General features: G+C 42.9%; 1 protein-coding gene across 1 annotated transcript in view; it reads left to right on the top strand.

The window, feature by feature from the left end:
- Positions 1-20,719, top strand: part of LOC119465324 (ryanodine receptor-like) — a 268,769-nt gene that overhangs the window by 209,998 nt on the left and 38,052 nt on the right. The window contains 6 exon segments of the mRNA XM_037726127.2: positions 280-438; positions 1,263-1,322; positions 1,998-2,162; positions 4,291-4,403; positions 14,853-14,946; positions 20,464-20,576. Coding sequence (XP_037582055.1) covers positions 280-438; positions 1,263-1,322; positions 1,998-2,162; positions 4,291-4,403; positions 14,853-14,946; positions 20,464-20,576 — 704 coding nt within the window.

Here is a 20,719-nt window from a genome sequence, read left to right as displayed (position 1 = left end):
ATATTAGTATGCATTAGACACTTTGTTGATGCTTTCAATTCCATGGAGTCGTATGGCATAATTTGCCATCTGCTCCGAAAATACCAACAGCTGCTCAAAACGAGCAAAACTCAATGGGGCACCTAATTAGTGCCCTATTGAGTTTTGTGCTGGTAAAATGAATTGAGAACACCAGGTTAAGGCTATGATGAGATGATGTGCTACAGGACATGCTGTTGATGTCTTTATCTGGTGAGAAGACAGACTACATTTCTCTTCAATACCCATGTGCTCATGCAGGAGAAGAAAAAGAAGCGAGATGGCAAGCGAGACAAGGACAAAGAGCTGGCGGCCAGCCTGGTGGTGGCCTGCCTCAAGCGCCTCCTGCCCGTCGGCCTCAACCTGTTCGCCGGCCGAGAGCAGGAGCTCGTCCAGCATGCCAAGGAGAAGTTCCTCAATGTGAGTAGCCACCCTGGTTGATCAGTTTCCACTCTGGAAGGCTCACAATCGACCATGCAGAAAATTCTCGTTTATCCGTCTGGCAGCCTGTTGCACACAATTTGTCGCAGCAATTGCAATATTGCCACATAGTAGTGATGATGAAGAAACCAAGCATTGTCGAATGCAAGTGAAGAGTCTTAAGACTTTATTGAGCAATGTTGTGCCTTTAAAGTCAAGCAAAACTCGCAGCACAACGATAGCAGCGAACACGGTTGTCGGTCATCGAAAATCTGAACGCACGGGTCGAGAGCGACTGGTATTACAGTGGAATATCGGTGATACGATTCTGAATAATACGTTTTTTGGGATAATGCGTTTTTCTTATATACAATTTCTTTTTATTATACAATATTATGTTTGGATATTACGATTTTTGAATGATACATTTTATTTTACGGTTCTCATGAAGATCGTATCAACAAGATTCCACTGTATATAGTACATGAACCACACTACATTCCAGAATAATCGCTCAAGTTCGCTTAAATTCTAGAAAAAGCAATCCTTTTGTGCACGCAATCTGAATAGACAGGCCCTTTCGCTAAAGAATCGCCAAAAGCAGTTCAACATTTTTTGGATACAGTAGGGTGCATATTGTGTCCGAGCGACAAATCCACACATTTGATGATCATGAGAAAAACGTCACCATCAAAAAGCGGAGCAATGTATGCATGATAAATGATAATATTGACTCCTTGTTTACCCTTGAAACATCCTCCTTGAATGCCAGTCTCCTGTACAATGTTTACATAAACATACTTGACGTGGAATCATTTTTGCAGAAATGCCAAGACTCGGACATCTTTGATTACGTCAAGCTGCAGCTCACTCTTCCTGATAAGGTGAGTTGCGGGGCTGGTTTCTTCTAAGAAAGTCTTTCTTTTCCTTGGCATTATGGTGTTCAGAAATTGTATAGGCTACTGGGGGTACCTTATTTTATGGAGTCACTCTTTCATAATCGAATGGAACTTCACTGAGCTAGTTGCTGGTTGCTATTACTCACGGCACCAAGAACTTGTAGGAAGGATCCACAAAACAATTACAAAATTTCATTCACTGACCAAGTCAAAGCGATAAAAACATACATGTCGGAACACGTACCCGTGTGACCAAGAACCCGGTTAGGGTCCAAAACGTTTGCATGTTTACCTTGACTTGTTATCATGGTTCCTTCAACAGGGTACTACAAAATAATTGTGCGTTAGAATCTTTTTGAGGCTAACATTAAGGGACACCAAGGTCATTTACAAAAAAGCTTTTACCAGAAGTTCACTTAAACTGGGAGAAACTAAACACAGGATACTAAACAATGTGGTTACCAAAGCGATCATCTTAAGAAAGTTCGCCTTAAAGTAAGTCCTGTGCCGCAAATGCAAAAGCTCTGTTTATTGTCCGGTAGGCTTTCCGTGTCGAGTCTCTTGATTGCACACTGTGGTTTGTCAGCAGTTTTCCCAAAAGTCTGGCAAGCACTTGATCCTTCCCTTAACCACTGCCCCCTTCCTGTCCAACCTGGAAAGATTGACCCGACGGATGCAATGAGCTGGCAACACTACCTGTACAGCAAGCTGGGCAGCCAACGATCAACGCCAGTGGAGCCCAATGCGGTGGTGCCCGTGGTCTCACAGGACAGGCTCGTTGAGCGCATCATTGATATGGCCAAGGTGCTTTACGGACTACATGTGGTAAGTGCGGTGGTTGTGATTGGGGCCCATATTCTTTTCTCCGAAGGCTTCGTCAATTTGGTATTCTGAGACATGGGATATAATGAAGAATTTTTTGAAAGACTGAAGTGAAAAGGCTTTTCGCACCTGGCTGTGAATGAAGCTCAGTAACAACCTGCCGTGGTTGCTCAGTGGTTATTGTGTTAGGCTGCTGAGCACGAGATTGCAGGATCGAATCCCGGCCATGGCGGCCACATTTAGATGGGGCGAAATGCAGAAAACACCCGCGTACTTAGATTTAGGTGCACGTTAACGAACCCCTCGTGGTACAAATTATCCCGGAGTCCCCCAATATGGCGTGCCTCATATTCAGATGGTATTTTGGCACGTAAAACCCCATAATTTAATTTATTCAAGCTCTATAACATTTGATATCGTGAAACTAATTCTCAATTTTTAATAAAAAGCAATAATACATTATGTAGCAATTTTACAGTCTGAAACAGAGTACCAAATGTTCTTGTTGTTGATGCTATTCGTTCGTTTTAATGTTCACGAGTCTGTACAAGCGTCTGAACCCATAGGCTTTGTTGTTTTTTTCGTTTGGGAACAAAGTAGGCCTTGGAATTCTAAGCCAAAGAAATTAATATGAGTACAGCCGAACCTTTTAACGAAGTTGCATCTGACACAAAATACCTTCATTATATCTGATATTCATTATAAGTCGATTTTCATTAAATGGTAATATAGGGGAGAGCAATTTGAGATTGATTTCGCTTTATCCAGTAATTCGTCATATGCATCTTCAATATATTGACGTTCGACTGTACCATATAATTTTCAGTGCGCTGACACATTTGTGGATCTACATGCCACATCCATGCCCTTGTGAACATTAGGGACTATTTTTTCCCTTAGTCTAGTGCTCTGCAGTAGATGTCAAGGCGCTAAGGGAGGCCAGTTGACTGCTACAGCTTGCATTCATATTCGCAGCACAAAATTCGAGAAGACACTCACACCAATGATTGTCCCTTCCATGTTATTTCTTTCTCAGTGTGTGTGTGTGTGTGTGTGTGTGTGTCTTCTTGAAATTTGCCTTTTGAATATGAATGCATTCTCTGCAGTACTTTACAGCTACACACAGCTGAACAGTTGCTGCATAAGATTGTGTCTACTAAAACAGAATCACACTAGTACGCTGCTTGTAATTTGGCATTAGGCATGAACGTAGCTCTCTTATGAACCTGGCTATGTTCGCAGTCAACTTTCTGTGGCAATGAAAATAAAGCTATGGAGCCAAAGCCTGCACAACTAAGACCCCTCCAGAAACTAGTTTCACATTCTCATTGGCATTAGTTCAAGCTGAGGAGGAGAAGGCACAAACAGCTTATTGACAACTTATCTTTCGGCTCATCACATTCATGTTTGGCCAAACACAAAACTATGACATGTGGAAGCTGCGCTGATTCAGTGTCTCTTTCAAGAAACCAAGAGTGCTGCAAAGTTACGTCCGCACTACTTGGCGCAGTAACTTATGCGTGGAAGCTCCACCCCCATAGGCTCTCCTTTCACCGCCACAAAAGGTTGTCCGTGAGTAATGTGTAGTAGATTTCACGAGATTACAATATTGTCGCTTTTACCAGTGTTCGCCTTTTAGGTACACTGCTTACCGGGAAACGTTGGAAGTGCTATTCAATAGTAGATAATGAACATGTTCTGAAGCTCTTATTGTTCTTATGTATTAGTGTCGTTCAACATAGGTAAATTGAAAATATGTCTTAAAAAGCAGCAGATAACCTTCATTTTCTCTGAAATCTCAAATCACCATTGTGCTCAGCATCGCAGTACAGTTGTTTTTGTCTAGTGACACTGGCACATAACGTTTTATATCATTGTAAGAGATAACGCTGTAAGAGGTAACGCATTGATAAGGCCTTGAGAGTTACTGAGTTACCTTTGAGAGTTTTTGCATTACAGTTGTGCCAAAAAGATGTTTATAAGTACATTTTTATTTGGGACAAGAAACTAGTACTAGGAATTACTGTGGTTTTTTGAAGCTGCATCAGCCTTTCTCTCTTACTTATAAACAACCTGATGCTACAACCTCATATCTTCATTGCGTTTGCCTTCCGTTGCCCGCACTCCTCAGATCGACCATGCTCAGGGCTCGCTGAAGGGTGCCTATCGCAGTGTAGTGTCCACACAGCGAAAGCGGGCCGTCATTGCCTGCTTCCGAATGACCTCGCTGCACAGTCTTCCCAGGTAACGGGATGGGTGACCCGCACCAGGCAGTCGTGCAACCTCTGCCTTCCTGCTGCCAGATGAGGCATGCACGCGTACACGCAACACACACACTTGCTTGCCTAGAGGTTGGCCTCGTCCCGCTACTCATAGCCTGTCCCTGTCATCACCTTCTTTAATCTTCTGGCCTCCCCCCCCCCTTCACCACCTTTCGCATTAGTTCTCTCGACCCTTCAAAAACTCGCCCCTTCTCCTGCAGTAACGTGGGTTTGAAGAGATCGATTTAACATTGTGTGCTGTGGTGTTCACATTCTAACGTAAAGTGCGAATGCAGGTTTTCGTTTTCTGGTTTTGTACTTTGGAGAGAGGTTGGGGAGCATGCCGTGACAGTGCTTTGTCATTTTTTCACAATTGTCAGCCTTGTTTGCTGGCCAGCGTTCCGTCTCCTGTTCTTGCTATTACCCCATTTTCAAGCGAAGCTTTATAGGCTCACAAGTATCGGCGGTGGTGGTAGGGGTGGTGTCACGCTGAAATGTGGGCCGATCCTGGTGATAGTACACAAAGGGTCCAAGCTCAATGGCATATACCCCTGTCATGTGGGCTGATCCTGGCGATAGTGCAGAAAGGGTTCAAGCTCAACGGCACATACCCCGGTGGGCTCGGGGACCAGTAACGCGCCCTTGAATTACCCTTGTCCCACGTGGAACCAAAAGACGGAAAATCACCAGCCCTTCCGCAGTCGATAAAATAGGAGTAAGCGAAGTTTGTCGTGTGATTCTTGCCTGAGGGCTTCCGACGCCCAGGTGAGATGTGAGCGAAGAGCCGCGGACCACTAGTTGTGGGAGCGCGATGTTGAGGCCAAACGTCAGTGAAGAGCCACTGACCCTCAGTTTAGGGAAAACGAAGCGGAAGGCCTGAGACAGTGTCGTCTTGCCACCATGCTGCGCTTATCCCATTTTCTCGACAGGGGAAGAGCTCTGAATTTTTAGCACTGTTGTTTTCCAGTTTTTAGGTAATTACTTAATGCTTACAATCTGTTCTGTTCTTCATGCCAGTTCATTTTGATGATACTGTGGCATATTGATCATCCTTCATAGTCACTTGGCTGATTTGCACGTAGCACAGTGTTTCTAGAACCTTTACGTGCTTCAACGTAAGTTCCTAGGATAGCGGAGTGGATTCTTAGATCCACTCTTCATCATCGTATCTTATGTAGATGCTTACATCTGCGTTGTTGGGAGGTTGCAATTGAAGCTACAGACACTGAATAGCAAATACTGAAAAGTGTAAGGAAAACCCTTGGGAAAAAAGCAGTGTCCTTGGCATCACTCCGCATGGGCAATTTGTGCCAATGAAAGTAAATATAGAGACAGTTTACTTGTTTTTATTCAAGGGACTTCACTAATTAGTACGATAAAGCTTTGCTGATATGCCTTCATTTAAAAATCTTCCAGTTTATAGTCTCACAATGAAAGATAGTTCAATCCACTCATAAGATCAGCCATGCTTCTCTAGATAACGCGTTGTGCTTTGATTATTTGTTGTTCTTAGATTATTTGACCATATCGGTTAGCTTCTGCTGCATAATTACCATTGCATAGTGGCTACATCAATTTTGTTACTGTACTATTGCTATTGTTTGTTGGCGACTGTTGAAGTCTCATCTCCCGTGGGTGGATTGGGCAACTGTGGGTTGCATATTGAAAGCTGCTCGGCACTACGTCTCGTCATGGAACATTACACTGTTATAGTTCTACGTGGAATTTTTATATTTCAACTGCACAAACATGTTTTATCTTCAAACTTGTACATAGTACATACACACATACACACACACACACACACACACATATATATATATATATATATATATATATATATATATATATATTGAAAGACGGAAGACGACCAGGACAGGCAGCCCTGGCACACCCGTTTATTCCGAAGGCACGGCCCAGGCTCAAACAGGAAGAAGACGAACAGGGATAATGATGGCTATATACAAATGAGAACGATGAAGTACGGTAAATGTGCTTACGATATAATTTCAAACTTTATTGACGAGTTTTGGGATCAAAGAAATGCATCTATTAATGCCTGAAAATCTTGATATGCAGTTTCATTAGTTAAATTACGGTGCTTTATGCCAGGATAACTGTTTTTACAGACACAAAGGTTGCAGGCGGTGTGACGTTTCATAGACAGAGGCGCAAACGATAATGAGCACTAAACTTCTACTGATCTTAACACAAAAAGCGCTTACGACTACATATAAGAAAGGAAAAAAAGCACAGAAAAGCGTTACACATCAACGTATCGCGAAAATGTCGAATGCCACACTTCCGTCATTACTGTTCTGCACACTCCCTACCAACTAGCGTGATTGCTTCGTTTGTTATGAGCACTACTGACTTTGAGCTAGTTTAGGCTATTTCTTGTTCGGCAACATTGATACTGTGGTATTAAAGGGAACTATATCTTAAGCTTTACAAAAGCGATCCATTGTGGCCAAAGCGATGTCAAGCGCAGCTATAATTCTGTTTGTATTTCCCTTCTTGGTTTCTATGAGATGGTATCGGTAGTATACTCCCAGCTTGCTATACTATAACTAGTAGGGGCGTGGAAATATCAAATATCACCTAATAGAATAGAGAACGTTTGAATAATTTGATTTGCTAATGTGATTTCTACTATTCGATTTCTCGATTTTTTGCGCGTATGGTGGATGACGAGGGGGCATGGCGGGAGGCGGGTGTGAGGGTTGTGCGAACTTGCTGTGACCCTTCAGATTTCGGAACATTTGACTGGTGGCAAATCACGCCGAACCTGCCAATGAAATGGCGTGGACAGTTCTTGTTCTTAACTGTCATCGGCGGCTATGCGTGGAGCTGTAAATATGATTGCCACCTAGCACAGGTCCACTATTAACCTGGTAACCTCATTGGCATTCAATAGAACAGAATGTCACTAATTATATAGCTTCAGAGGAAAAGAAAGCACCTGATTCTACTCAAAAGAAATTCTATCGATATAAAAGATTTTCCAGGTCCTTCATATGCCATAACTAAGCTGTAATCATTGCGGGCATACTGATTTGGTGTTCTCTTTAATGAGTAGACCATATTGATCCCTAGGTAACTAAGTTACTAATAGATTGCTACATTCTTGTTATGCCATTCTGGGAGACTCCCAAGCAAGCATACTTTCATGTCCAAAATTTGTAAGCAATAAATTTTGTACAAAATTATCTAATAGTTGATATTTGATTCGATATTTCGCATCTTTTTATTGATTCAATTTGATATTTGATTCGAAATTTACTATTCTGTATTCGGACACCCCTAATAACTAGAATTACGCTCTGAGGCGATGTGGATTGCGAAAGGCTTTTTAAATAATCACGGCTATCTTTTCGTACTTTTAATTAGTGCTGCATAGTCCAAAAGTTAATTATTCATCCGTATTATATGGAGCCAACCTTTATGCATTCACGTGTGAGCTCTCCAAGTGTGTCAATAGGAGGGACTGAACATGATGTTTACAATTTCAAGGAATAACTAGCATGGCAGGCTTACGCTGTGTGGGTGCTCACTTTTTGCAGTGTACTTACAAAGTAACAGCAAAAAAGTGATGCATGAAAGTGTTGTGATGCATTGAAATATTTTTATTTATGTAACTGTGGTGTGTATCTACGTCCCTTAGGTTACTGTTTTTACACATTCTCGACGCAGGCCGCAGCATTCGTGGTGCACAATTACATGTGTTTTCTTTATCAATTACAACTGAATTTCGCTACAAACTACCACTGGACCTGCTATATTGCTTGTGAATCTATGGTGTTTGCAATGCAGAGCGGACTGTAGACTGATGGTGATAGGTTCGAAACATATGGGTTAGATATCCTATGTGTTTGTGGCGGTGTTACTGCACGACACTCCGGAAATAGTTGTGATATTCTAGTGTTTAACTTGGAAACTGCGCATCTTCAACTTTTCTGCAGTCCAGTCAAACATCCAAGTAACGAACACCGACATTACAAAGTATCAGATACAGCAAAGTAAATATGAAATGTTCTAAGGAATAATTTATTTTGCTCAGTATTATACAATCTATATCAAAACTGAAAATTCAGGGCTCATTGCTGTATCAGTTCCAATAAGCAGCAAGAAAAGTCAACATATTTGAAAAAGCAACTCATAAATTCACTCTTGTGCACATTTCAGTCACCCGGTGCTCAAAAAGTATCATATGGGCACTTGTGCCATATACAAGCTACAAAGAGGGCATCTTGAGCAGAGGCATGGCGTTTTATGGTATGAAACTGTCCTGACAAAGCAGATGCGGCTACACATTGCTTTGGGGACAGAACAGTCGTCACTTCCAAATTTTGTGTGCTTGTTTATAATGAATACTCAATTTACTTAATAATATTTGCTTCAATTACGAATTCATTATGTAGAGGCTAGGCTGTAATTGCAGTTCTTGATTGATAGGGACATTAAATAATCTAAGTAGAAGCTACGAGTTAGTACTTTAGCACAAGATTTGACGACAAGGTACTTTTTATGGTTTCAATAGTTAGGTAGTAGTTAGGTGATGAGTGGAATAAATATTGTATTGTCTGAAATTTAGGATGAGCTATTGTTATTGCTTGTGCACCTGTAAAAATGTATTTGACCTGTCTGCTTGCAGACACCATCCTCGTCGGAGCACACAGACTTGCGAAATATATTGCTAACACAGTGGTTAACTTGGTACAGTGAAGGTACTAATCTGAAATAATAAAAAAGTGCTAACATAACAGGAAATGCCATAATGTATTGTTTGAAAATGAGCAAGGAAGAAAGTAGGATAATGTGGACACTTTCTTGCCCCCCCCCCCCTTAATCCAACTGCCATACTTCGTTCTTCACAACTCTCGGGGTTCCTTTGACTCCTTCACATGTCTGCGTTTATTCCTTCCTCTGTCTCTATTATAAACCCACCATCACCCTGACTCAACTAACGTCCTCAGGCGCACAAACCCCCGCCCTCGTCGAACGCGTGGCGTCGTCTGCTCTCCAGCTCCAAGAAGCGGGCGGCCATCGCATGCCTGCGTAGTGTGCCACTCTATAACCTTGAGAGGTAACACTGAACGCCCGCGTCGGTGCGTGCCTGTACAACCCCTTTATACCCAGCCTTTTTCTTCATTGCTAGCAGTTTGTCTTTGTGGCATGTTTGTGATGCTTGTTTGAATGCCTTTGTGTCAGCATAGCTGCTGCGATGTCACACGTGCAAGGGGAAGCCAGGTACAAATGGCCCGTCTGGTTTGTTCAATTGTTTCAAATTTTATGCAGAGGTCGGTATTACATATGCTGCATATTGTTTAGTACCAATTTCAGATAAAGTAAGTTGTACCTCACTATAACAAAATTTCTTCCAACACGGAAACGGCTTCGTTGTATCCATTATTCATTATAAGCATACACGCTCATATCAGGAGGGAACATTTTACGTATTTTATGTTTTCTTCGTTATACAGTCGTACCCGGATATGTGGAATCTGTAGGGATCACTAAAAAGTTTGATATGTAGGTAATTAAATATATCAAATCTGGAACAAAAAATCTTAGGACTAACATTAAGAGACAGGAAGAGAGCGGTGTGGATCAGAGAACAAACGAGGATAGCCGATATTCTAGTTGATATTAAGCGGAAGAAATGGAGCTTGGCAGGTCATGTAATGCGTAGGATGAATAACCGGTGGACCATTCGGGTTACAGAATGGATACCAAGAGAAGGGAAGCGCAGTCGAGGTCGGCAGAAAACCAGATGGGATGATGAAGTTAGGAAATTTGCAGGCGCAAGTTGGAATACGCTAGCGCACGACAGTGGTAATTGGAGATCGCAGGCAGAGGCCTTCGTCCTGCAGTGGACATAAAATATAGGCTGATGATGATGATGGTGATGAAATAAATCAAATAAAAAATGTGATACAAATGGATAAGAGAATTTTACTTCTGTTGGTTATGCGCAAATATTCATTATATATGGGTTCAATATATCCGGGTTTGACTGTACTATCTAATGATTCGTTATATCGGATAATTTCTTATAATAATGTTTGTTATATCGGGATTCAACAATTTGTAGGTTTCATCAACAATGAAAAACTCAATGCTGCAGTATTTTTGCTATATGCGACAATTCGCTATTATCATTTTTATCGAGGTTCGACTTTTCTTGTTTTATCAAGAATTTAATAACACCCACACAATTCTGCAGTGTGATGCTAAATGAAAAGAGTAGATTTTTGCAGAAACGCAAAAGGTGGCATCGTCAGCTGCTGTTGCGGCAAATTACAATGCGCTGCGTTTCACATTAGCAGACAGTGCCACCAGACCTTTCGCTGAAACAACTACTCTTTGGCCCTGCGCCACAACAGACACCACAGAATTGGGATCGATTCTGCAAAAAGAAAGAACATCAAGGCACATACTACATCAACATTTGGTAACAAACAAAAACCATGACAGAATGAAATCCTGTTGCATCGTTTAAGCACAAATGCTGAGCGCAAAAGACATTAGCTGAGAGGACCATTAAAGAATGGATTCCTTTTTTATGCAGTGTTCAGTACACAGCAGTGTGGTACAGCTTGAGATAAGCACCGTGAGAATGTATGCATTGAGAAAGTATTTTCAAATAAAATATTTGGTTTAGTCCTACTGATCTGACTTATCAGCCCACTCCCACTATTAGACAGCGAAGAACTCTAGCAGCTACTTTAAACCAACTTCTGCTAGTTGGTAATAGGCTGATGATTCTGTTAAGCAGGATAAGTGTTTCCGTTTGGGCCTACATCAGCTGCATGTGTCCATTTGTGCAGCTTAATGGTCATTGTGTTGTAATTCTCTTTTGCTTTGTTCCGTTTTTAGTTTTTAAGTGATGATGTCACATTTTAATTCCCTTAGTTATCATTTTCAGTTGTACGCCATCGCTGCTGAGCTGAATTGAAGCTTGTGGAACAGCCATTACTTTTAGGCTAGATACAGAATAGGAACTATATGCCCAATGTTAAAATCCAACCTTTTTGCATAGTACATTAAATTGTGGCTTGATATAATACTAGAATGTCTTCCAGCATTAATACTAGGCTCACTCTTATTTTGAGATGCAACCATTCGTAGAACCTTGTATAAAAGAGTGATGCAGCATTAAGCACAACAGTACCATGCAGAGATCGTTGAATTGCTCAACCTTTGTTAAGTCTCTCAACTTGCCGACTGAAACTGCATCATTTTGCATTGTAAACATTTAGGTGATTGTCACAATTTATATGTATATTTAGAATGAGAGTGTGTTGATCAAATGTGTTTGCAGAAGTGATCTCGTAGCTATTTCCAGCCATGTATAAGGCACACAATGCCTGCTTCAGCTCAGCACTTTTGCCTGTTAGTCCATTACTTTCTTTGTGTATGCTTACGTTTTGTTGTTTCTGTGGTGTTGCCATGCTGGCTTCAGTGTTGCTATGTATGATGTGCACTTTTAACATGCACTTTTTTCACAGTGATATTCATCGTATGAAAGTGCCTTTCATTTCATTGGTGCTCTAGGTATGTAAGCAAAGTTAACGAAAAGCACTAAATACATAATGTTCAACACAGGCAGTGGAGGCTTGACTGGTAAGAAATGGTGTGTACCCAAGGTACATGTTAAAATGAGCATTTTCAAAGCAGACATGCGAAACCCTAATGAGTGTAATTTGCACTTTAAGGGGTGCAAGGAAGATTCTGGTTCTGCATTCACTGGAAATATACATCTTCTAGGTTCAAATTTTGTCACACAACAATATTCATCAACCTTTCTGTATCCCCTTTTCTAATTCTGTGGGCCCACTTCTTTTTTTGCCAAGAAGGCTATAAGATGCTTAGATGCACATGGCATTCGTGATAATGAAGCGCAGTATGCATAACACTAGAGAAAGAAATGCATAGAAGATTGTAAGCGTGTGTTCATTCATTCGTATGTCAATACACTTTTGTTGATTTGTGGGAATTTCTGATGTACAATAGCAGGGGACCCAGCACTTTATCACTTATGTAGCCGGGCTGTGCTGTTTGTGGCTCTAATGGCACTGCTATTGCGTACGGGCCATATAAATGAAGATGACTGTCCAGTCCAAAAATGATTGGGTTGAGGACGTGGCTTGCTTGCTATCGAAGAAATTTTCTGCTCCTGCAGGCTGCAGAGGTTTCCTTGCATAGAGTAAGCAGGTTTACTCATATAGGTTTTGGCAATACCGACTTGCACTGTCTGTCACAGCTACACAAAGTTATGCTCTCTAAAATCTTGTCTTTCATGTTGTGCCACACCATGAAACACCAGTTCACAGCATTCCAATTTGGTTGCAGTTAGACTGTGCCAGACAGGGTGTTCTTTTGCTACAATAATGATATTGTTTTGTGATCTTAAACATTAGGATGTCAGTTTACCGTGCATTAGCTTTCCAGTTGCTAGATCTGGGCTGCAACTGGTGTCATTTATTTGTGCATCTGACCAGTTTATGGAAATAGTATTCATTCATTACCGTGGATTATTTTTTTCATCTATCCTAATAATCTGCCCAAAACATTTTGCGCCACGTACTGATTACAGCCTCGCCGTACTGAGTAAACACGCGAAAACCGTAAGTTAACTGTCAGTTTTATGCACCGGTTAATTTTAGCTTAAGCTAGGAGCCTGAGTGTTATTTCGTATTTTCTAATTGCCACTTTAATTTCCAAGATGTGTTTCAGCAGTGACTACACGCGATTATTGAAAATGGGATTCTTGACAAGTGAATTATTTTGGCCAGGATTCAAAGCAGGACATCGGAATTCTTAGTTTTTACAGTATATGTGAATAAGTTCATTATTAAGTTTAGTTTACCAAAGTGTATAAATTTTATAGAGGACACATATTACTGTGTCTAAATTCAAGCCTGTCGGTGTTCAAGCCATATCTTGTAAGTATCGATTATGACTAACAGCTGTTTTAAGATCTTCGTTCTAAAATTGGTTATGAACTGCATTGAAATTTTGAATGGAATTGCTGCCCTCTAAGTCTGCATTCCTTAAGCATTGTGTGACTTCATTAACATATCTATAGTAAATGCCATTATGTAATTAGGGAAATTAGTGATATTGAATAATTAGCAATGATACTGACAAACAGCACCCATATTCTGATGTATAGTGCTGCAAATCTTGACCAGCAAAAATTGTTATCATTGTATCTCAGATGTACTTTAGATCATGATACAATTTTCATTAAGACACCTGGGTATATCCTTACCTTGAGCTTAGGCTAAGGCCAAGGCTTGAAGAAAAGTGTATATAAAGTCGCTTGATACTTAAATACACTTTTCTTGAGAGCTGTTTGTTGGCCTAGCAAATGCGAGGTCACGTGGTATTTACAGTAGAATCTCGTTGATACTATTCTGCTTAATACATTTTCGGGATAATACGTTTTCTTATATACAATTTTTTTCTTTTATACGAGTATTTTAGATGAGACAATTTTCGGATAATACGTTTTATTTCCGCTTCCCGTGAAGATCGTTTCAATGAGATTCCACTGTATTTACATGATATCAGGTAAAATTAGTTTCCATTGTTCTTTGAATTAAATGTGCTATTTATATCTCAAAATACTGCACTGCATGCAGCCACCTTGAAACCTTATCTCTTCTTTTTGCATGCAGTTTCTTGTTTGCAGCATGGCTATGCTGCATGCAATTATGTGTGCTATAGATGGGGCTGCGCAACTCCATGTTTAGCAGTGTAGTATTTATTACAAATGCTCACTGAGTTAGCTATTTTTCTTTGCAATTGTGTCTTTAGTTGGAATGGTATTTTTGAACTTTGGACTGTGCTGTTCATGTCTTATTGCAGTGTATTGTAATAGAAGTAATTGCGTGTTATGTCAATCATAATTTAACTTGTGCATGAAGTATACTGTTTCAGTGATTTGAAGGTATCATGCTCGCAGCGTAACTATGGTTTAGTTCTTTTGCAGATTTTATCCAGGCGACAGGTCTTTGCAGATATCTTAAGTTATTTTTTTCATTCTGTGCCATAAGCCAGACAGATTAAAATAAAGCGAGCCACTAACTATAACTTTCATGTGTGTTGAATATTATTTGTCGCTTGTACAGCTGTAATACTTGTAATAGACGGGAGTACTGTGCAACTTTTAAACCTTGTTGTCGTATTTAAGTACTTAGAACTTTATTTCTATACGAACAAGAGCAGGTATGCATAAGTAAGCTTGAATAGAGATTTTATATAACTAGTACTAGTAGCTGGGAGGATTGGGTAATGTTTTGTAACACCCAAGTGCTGTGAGTCTAAGTTTTGTTATCTGTCTGTTAGTATAAAACAGCATCCCTATATTACGTTACATCTCTGCTTTGGGGCTGCGCCATAACTTTAACTCTCCTTTTTGCAGGCATCGTGCAATCAACATATTCTTAAACGTGTATACTAGCCTCTGGCTTGAAGAGGAAAACGTTGGTCAAGAGCAGCTCATTGACGACCTCACGGTGAGTGGGAATTTTCAAGTGCATTGACACTGCCAGAACATGGGAGGCATTAATCTTCCATCAAAGCCTCATTCAAGTCAAAGATGCTCATGTTTTTTCTGTCCTTGCATGTCCACATAATTGGTAAATTCAAATAACATGCTAAAGATCGTAGAGGAAAATATAGGTCAATTCGAATTTTGATTATTGTTTCCAAAGGACACTTCGATTACATTTACTACAAAGAGAGCCTCAGTAAGGAAAAGGAACATAAGCAGTCGATTCACCCTGCTCGAAATCGAAAATTAGGTTCCTCAGATGAACACACTTCAAATCGAGAAGGCACATGCGAACAGATGAAGAACAGTGAGAACATGGATGGATGATTGTAAAACTTTAATGAAAGTCCTCAGGTACGCGTCTGAGTGCGCAGCCGGCCACTACCACGTTGTACAGTCAGGCCATGCCCGACCACAGCATCGCGGGCCCTCTGGACAGCCCATAGTTGCGCCTCGGCACCGGGGCTCTTGATAGCGGAGAGCCACTTGTCCTCATTCATTTGTTCCGTGCCTCGCAATGGGGGCGGGGGGGGGCGGTGCGGCAACGCCAGAGCATACGGTCTAGGCTAGCGAAGTCATTGCACTGCTTGCAAAAACTACATCAGTGTCGGGATAAACTTGAGTAATAAATCCGGGATGGGATACGAGCCAGTTTGCAATAATCTGAGGGTCAATGCCTGCGCTCTATTTAACTTCTTGTGAGGTAGGGGAAAGTCTCGTCTGTCGAGATAAAAGTGCTGCATAATTTCGTTATATGTGGTTGGTTGATCTCTGTTTTCCACCACTGCGGGCCGGCGGGGGAGTTCTCCATGGTCGCGGAAAGCGAGACCTCGCACATTGGAGTAGGCCAGCTCGTTGAGGTTTGTGGGGCCTCCCATGATGGATCCCATGTGAGCGCGGAACCACGTGAGAGTGTGGGTGGCTGCCCTGCACATGGCGCCAACACTGAAGGCGCGGATGGCTACCCTGGAGTCGCTGAAGATATTGGCATGTTTGTCGTCCAAGAGGGCCAAGGCAATGGCCACTTGCTCGGCCGCACATGATGGCGTGATTCGTACCGAATCTGCGCTAACGGTCGAACTCCTGTGGTTGATCAACACTACTGTGAAATTTTTGCTGTTGTCATACTGGGCCGCGTCAACGAAGCAGCTGCCGCCAGGGAGTTCTGTCGCACGGCATAGGAGCGCCACCGCCCTGGACATCCTTCTTTCTACGTTGCTCTGGGGATGCATATTGCACGGGGCGGAGAATATAATGTTGTCTTTTTGCTCTTTCGGAAGGCCCTGGTAGGAGTCTTCGACCTTGGCCATAGGGATGCCCATCTCTGTTAGGAGTCGTCTGCCCGCCGTGGTGCCGGAGAGTCTGAGAATCTGTGCACTTCTTGTGCTTCTGCAATTTCTTCCAGTGTATTATGAATACCCAACTGCAGAAGTCGGTGGGTGCGTGTGTAGTTTGGTAGACCGAGCGCGCTCTTGATCCCACTCCTTATCATGGCATTTAGCTTGTCTCGCTCGGCCCTCTTCCAGAAGTGCATGGCCGCTACGTACGTGAAATGGCATAACAAAAAAGCGTGGAATAGCCTTATCAGATTCTCTTCGCTCAGGCCTCTCCTTCTGTTAGCTACTCGCTTGATTAGACCGATGACGCTATCCGTCCCCTTTGCTAGTTTGTGAATGGTGATGCTATTTGTGCCCGCCCCTTCAAGTGTCATTCCCAAGATTCGAATGGACGTGGCTTTCGGAATCGGATCTCTGCACTTGATGTAGAGATTAATGTCGATTTCGGTGCGGGGTTTCCAGTTCTGTGGCTTGCCGCCCTTTCTAGTTGGGCTGTAGAGAAGGATTTCCGTTTTCTTTGGGGAGCACTGGAGTTCCCTGTCTGTTAGAAAGCGCTCTGTAGTATTTACAGCTTCCTGGAGAGCAGCTTGGACTTTTCCGTCACTGCCTCCCGCGCACTCAGACAGTGATGTCGTTCACGTAGATAGTGTGACCGATGCCCTGGATCTTGCCTAGGTATCCCGAGAGGTCGACCATTGCGAGGTTGAGTAGGAGCGTTGAGATGACTGACCCCTCGGGGGTGCCTCCTCTGCTCATCTCCATTTTCTCCGATTCCAAATCTCCAGCCTTGAGGATGGTGCATCGTTTGCTCAAGAAAGACCTGACGAAGGCATAGAAGGACGAGCCCAGGTCGAGTTTGGAGATGTCGTCGAGAACAAATTCCTGACAGATGTCATCAAAGGCCTTCTCCAGGTCCCGAACCAAGCATGGCTCTCGTGTTCCGAGTGCGCCGTTCCAAGATTTGGATTTTGTTAAGCTTCATGGCATCCTGGGTGGAGAGGCCAGGCGTGAAACCTATCATGTTGTGAGGGAAAAGGTTGCTGGTCTCGATATACTTGGCGATTCTTTTATGGATGGCATGTTCGACCACCTTCCTTACACATGACGTCAGTGAGATGGCGCGGAGGTTGTCCAAGCTCGGCGGTTTACCGGGCATTGGGATGAGTATGACCTTCGCCACCTTCCATTGTTCCGGTACAATTCCCTACTCCCAAATGCGATTAGTCTTATCTGTGATAAACTCGGTCGATTCGCCCTCTAGGTTTCTGAGAGCCTTGTAGTTAATGTGATCCGGGCCGGGTGCCGACCTACCATTGAGGTCGTGTAGGGCGCGGCGCATTTTACTGACTTGGAAGGCTCGTCCAGCGCGGAGTTCGGCTTCCCTTTGTACACTGAGTAGTGCCGCCTCATCGGCCTCAGTTTTGAGCGGCAGGTGCTTCTTAGCTAGCATCTCCAGTACCTTCCTCTTCCGAAGACAACTTCTTGGCTCCGTGGAGCGCTTTAGCGAGGACACTTCTCTGGTTTGACATTGGTGCCGGAGTCGTCGAGCAAGTGTTTGAGAAGATTCCACTTGCCTCTCGTGCGCATCTGCCCGTCGATTGAATTGCAAATTTCGTCCCATTTCTGCCTAGACAGGGCTTGACAGTGCTCGTCAGTCTGTCTGTTGATCTCGGCTATCGTTTTCTTGAGCTTTCTGTTCAAGCGTTGGCTTTTCCACCTCTCGAGGAGTTATTGCTTGGCCTCGAGAAGGTGTGCTAGCCTGCCATCCATTTTCTTGTCTGTAGATCCGTCTCTATGGTTTTGGTGGTGGAGCAGACGTCTTGCAGAATTAGTTTGGATCACTGGACGAGACTCTCGGGCTTTTTTCCACGGGCAGGCGGGCCTTGCTAGACTCACGGAATTTCTCCCAGTCAGGGGCCGAGAAGGCCTTCTTTCTTTTCTGCTCTGCTTGTAGGCTGGTGGCCATTATGTAATGATCGCTACCGAGGTCTATGAGCAGATTCGACCAGACGGCTGAGCCAGCGTTTTTAACAAAGGCGAGATCCGGAACAAAGTCTCTGCTCGAGGAGGTGCCGCGTCTGGTGGGAAAGGCTGGGTCCATCAATAGAGAAAGTCCCACATCTACCGCCTCCTGCCACAGGCTTCTGCCCTTGACCGTGTCGTGAGGGTAGTTCCACGCTTGAAAGGGGGCGTTGAAATCGCTCGGGCTGTTGTATACGTTAAGTATAAAAATGCTGGAGTTGTTGGATTGACTTGGGATGACTTCGACTAGGGATGTCTCAGTCTTGCTAGGCTGGACCCCTAGATCATGTGCGACGAAAGTGAACTTACTGCTGACTAATGTGCAGACTCCTCTGCCGTCCCCGCGGAGAGCGATAGCTTTGTATCCTTGGAGTGAAACCTGATCAGTCATCGTTTCTTGCAAAAATATAACATGTGGCATTTGTTTGTGAGTGCGAACAAACTGCTGCAGGGTGCATCTTTTATGGTGGAGTCCCCTGCAGTTCCACTGCGAAATCCTAAATTGAGTGCGTGGCCCCATCCTTGCTTTATAGAGCGCCTTCCGGCGTTGCTACTAGGGTCTCGAGGAAGGGAGGTCCGGGGATGTACAGTGAGCACAGTGACATTTATTTAATTTAATACAAAATGAGGTTAGGAGCTTCGAACAACAGCATGAACAAAACAAGAGGATAAGTACCAATGCCCGCTGAACTTACTTACTTGCGGCACCTGCAGCACAAACAAGCATGTTCAGCGTGGACATAGAACAATACAAGAAAAGACACTACAAGATTGCATGCTCCTGAAAATTGGAGTAGAGCGGCATACACCACTATTGCGGGTACAGATGCACAGTCACAAACGTACCTTAGAACAAGGGAACAAAGGCTTAGCACAAACCTTTACTTTCAGCGTGTGAAACACTTTTGAAAAGAATCATACAGATCATGAGAGTGGTAGTTGGTCTAAGTAAAGCTGTGGCAAGCCAGCAAGACAAAACCGCACATCTCGATAAAAAAGAACATGGCCCGCAATCCTCAGTGAAGATGGCGAAGAAACACTGCACTAGTAGTGACCACAGCATCTGAACCTGCGAATGCGCCAAAACTTTCCTGCGAGAGTATGTGCGTCTCAAATAGCTAGTTGGCGTGGGCAGGAAATAAGTAGAGGTGCAATTGAGGGCACATACTCTTCCGATGAAGAAAACAGGAGAAAGCAAAGGAATATCAATTCATTTGAATAAATGAATGACGTCCTTGAAAATATTTTGGTATGGTCAGTTCTTTCATTGCGTAATTACACAGAGAACAGAGCTTGTGATCGGCATATCTGTATAGGTGGTGTAGATGGCTATATGTATACACCGACCCGTTACATGTGTGCTGTCCTATGTTGAGCTTTTGGCAAGACAGCAACAACAGAACCCAGCAGCACCCACAGTCAGTGAAGTCCTGGACGGTTCGCCAAGGATGCTTCGCTTCAACAAGAGGGCTGAGAAGATGAAAGAAGAGTGCCAGTTATCACGAGATGAAACAGTGCGAAAGGAGCAGTTACGAATGGACGTGCATCCCAGTAGTGCTGGCACTTCTCAAGCTAGGGGACGGTTAAAATTCAAAAGACATGACATTCAACTGCGGCTTTCACTGTTAATATTCCACGTTTTCAAACGTAACAAACAGTGCTGTCACTCCTTTCTGTAGCACTTTGCGCCCTATCAGTAAATAAACAGAGGACATCAGCGATCCAAAAATGACAACTTTCAGGTTTCACACATGCCGAAGTAAGAACATGGCAATGCAGGTAGTGCTCTGCTACTACCTGCACTTCAGTGCCCATGTTCATTGCATGCAATACCAGTTTTTATCACGCCTGTTTATTTTTCACGTTACTCTTAACTGGATGGGTCATTGTAGCTGGAGTTACAATTTTTTTGTCAGTCTACTCAGACGGTATATTCTTTCTTGCTTTTCTACGAAATCGCACATTTTGGCTAAGCGTTTTAAATGTCTTACCAAGGGAGCTGTTCAGTAACCGAGACTCTTTTAGAAAATGTTTCTATTCCCTCGTTGTTTTATTTCTGTGGCTTCTAGTGATATCAAATAAACTTGCTTCTTTTTATCTCTGTCGCACTTATCTCGCAGACTACATTTGAGGAGTCTGAGAAGGAGCAATCTGCTGAGGAGACAGAGGAGGCACCTGACCCCCTGGTGCAGCTTGTTGTGGCCTTCTCAAGAACAGCCACGACTGAGCACAGGTTTGGGAGATTAGGACCGTGTCACACAAAAAAAGATGCGTGAAAACTGTTCTGTGATACTACGTGCCATTGCCATGGTTACGTAGGATACCGGTAGAAGTGACACAAATTGAAGTTATTAGTTATTTAGTTAGCTGGGCACA

This window comes from Dermacentor silvarum, chromosome 9, assembly GCF_013339745.2.
Source record: "Dermacentor silvarum isolate Dsil-2018 chromosome 9, BIME_Dsil_1.4, whole genome shotgun sequence".
Taxonomy (NCBI): domain Eukaryota; kingdom Metazoa; phylum Arthropoda; class Arachnida; order Ixodida; family Ixodidae; genus Dermacentor; species Dermacentor silvarum.
This window is presented reverse-complemented; position numbering and strand designations above follow the sequence as displayed.